This window comes from Dothidotthia symphoricarpi, assembly GCF_010015815.1.
Source record: "Dothidotthia symphoricarpi CBS 119687 unplaced genomic scaffold P153scaffold_25, whole genome shotgun sequence".
Classification (NCBI taxonomy): Eukaryota; Fungi; Ascomycota; class Dothideomycetes; order Pleosporales; family Dothidotthiaceae; genus Dothidotthia; species Dothidotthia symphoricarpi.
The window spans coordinates 766,512-768,963 of record NW_022985032.1 but is presented as its reverse complement, the minus strand read 5'-3'; the positions used below and the strand labels follow the sequence as shown (position 1 = coordinate 768,963).

Genomic DNA, 2,452 nt, shown 5'->3' with positions numbered 1-2,452 from the left:
CACCGAACACCAACTTTGTGAATTTTCAAAAAGATCCCTAAACCACTGAAATTCATGCCAAACTGATCCTTAGATCCCCCCTACACCCCTCAAGCCGTTTCCCACCCTCGCGCCCAACGCTCACGCGTCAGGGGGCGATGGCAGGTATGGTTGACGCGTTGTTGACACCCAACAGGCCCCCTCCTGAACCACATGTCCATTTCACGCGACCTCAGGAGGTGGAAACCCCGCAGCAACGAAACCTACGCGCCTCAAAGCGACAGCAACAGGAAGCCCAAACCAGAGCTCCTGCCCTACGCTCCCTCAACCTCGGTGGAGGCGCAACCAACTCGAACCTTGTCACGAACGCAATCACGCGCTACCTCAACACAATCGAACAAGACACTCTGCTAAGGAACAACGTCACTAAGGCAATGGCAGAGGCTATAGACAGGTGCGCAAGGGAATTCACAGACCCTGCAGGAGCAAAAGTAGCAGCCGAACTGCAACAGCGCGTTGTCCTTGCCCTCACAAACCCCCCGAGTCCCCAGACTGCCAGCTCCCGACGCAGCAGCACTGCCTACACCACTACAACCCAGGAGAGCGAAGGCCACCTATCATCGCGCCGCTCCTGGGCGGACGTAGCCCGAGACCCCCAAGATCTCAACAGAGGAAAAGGGGGAAACAGCACAGACAACCATCCGGCCAAGCCCGGAAAATTTTTCGCCACCCCCGCTAGCTCTAGGCCCATGCCTAAAGCAGATCCCCGCATCTTCGTCACGGTGCCTGCAGCTGAACGCCTCAGCAAAGCCTCGCCCTTTGTAATTCGCCAGGAAATCTGCAAAGTCTTGGAGGGAGTCACGCTCCAAGACATACCCAAAGCTGCCCCAATTCGCACAGGCTGGGCAATCACCCCAGCCACCGACCAGATACGCACTACACTGCTTACACAAGAAAACAAGGAGCTCATCATGCGCGCCCTTCATGGAGATAGTATCCGAACACCAGAGACCTGGATAAACTACGCCATACAGGGAGTTGCCAGCTCCCTGCAAAACATCCTTGGGACATCTATCCCAATCACCACAGCATTAGTCGAACAGGAGGCCCTGTCCCAGACTGGAGTGCAGGCAGCTAGCTGCCGGCCTTCCCGCCTCGGCCCGAACCCTCAGAACAACCTCATGACCTGGATCATCTCATACACGCACCCAGTTCGAACGTTCCGCCTCTTTGGCACCAGCGACTACTCAAAGGAAATACGCAAAAACCCAGCCATACAAAGACACTCTGACGGGTGCCAGGGCTACTGCAACCCCGCGAAATGCAGCCGGGCAGTGCGATGCAGCAACTGCGGGGACAGACAAGAAAACCACACTGGCCCTATAGGAAATATGTGTCCTAATAGAGCCAGATGTGCGAATTGCGCTGGACCCCACCCAGCTTCACACACCACATGCCCAGCTGCACCGAGAAGGGCCCACGGCAAGGTCATCCGACCCACAAAGAAGGAACTGGCTGCAATCCAAAGGGAGGGTCGCCAGGCCTCCACACGCTTCCACCAAGAACTCGAGAGAGGTCTTCAGCAGACTGCCCCTCCCACCGAACCTGAGGATGCAGCCGGCTCCACCCCCGCGCCCACAAACCAAGCCCCAACGATCGCTACTGCACCAGAGCGAACGAAGCGCAGTCGACGGATCTCTGTCCCCAAGAGCACCGCCACCTCCTCATCCTCACAGACAACCGAACTGAGGAGGCTGCCACGAAAAGCGTCTGCTGCACGCCAGAATCTCAACGTCCGCCAGCTGTCTGCCAACAGCCTGCAGCGGCAGCCCCAGGCGAACCCACACACCGACCCCTCCTCCACTGAACCAGAAGACGTGGACATGAACGCTAGCGACGAGACTACTGTATGGTAGGACACCACCCTACCTCAAACAGTCAACATCGACACAGGAAAAGGCCACAGCAAGAAGACCTCAAGGTCTGCTGGGCCAATGTTGGCAGGAGCTCACCCTGCCACATATCGATTCTACAAATTGCCTACCAAGAGAAGATTGACGTCCTATGCATCCAGGAACCCTTCACCTGCTCGCGGTCAAGAACCTCTACACATCCCGGCTTCCAACACTATGCCCCAATAGACCAATGGGATGACCTGCACCGCAACGAAGCAGGCCGCCCAAGGGTCATGACATATATCCGAAAGGGACAGGGTTTAAAAACCCAACTCCGCCACAGCCTGAACTGCAGGGACCTTCTCTGGACTGACGTGAACGGGTACGCCATCCTGAACGCCTACCGGCAACCCCAAACCCCCGAAACCATCGACTACCTTATGCAACTCTCTCCCCCTCCGCAGTGCCTCATCGGGGGAGACTTCAACACCCGCCACCCCACCTTCGAACCAGGGGCCATCTCATCACAACGCGGCTCGGACCTGGCGCACTGGGCAGCTGCCAACGGCCTTGACTAC

General features: G+C 57.4%; 1 protein-coding gene across 1 annotated transcript; it reads left to right on the top strand.

Annotated features, from left to right (window-relative positions):
• Positions 1 to 1,888: 1,888 nt before the first annotated feature.
• Positions 1,889 to 2,185, top strand: P153DRAFT_303231 (uncharacterized protein; the record flags this gene model as incomplete). Its single annotated transcript, XM_033664500.1, has 1 exon — positions 1,889 to 2,185. A coding segment is annotated over one exon (297 nt), but the record flags the coding sequence as incomplete, so codon positions are not given.
• Between the last annotated feature and the right edge of the window lie 267 nt (positions 2,186 to 2,452).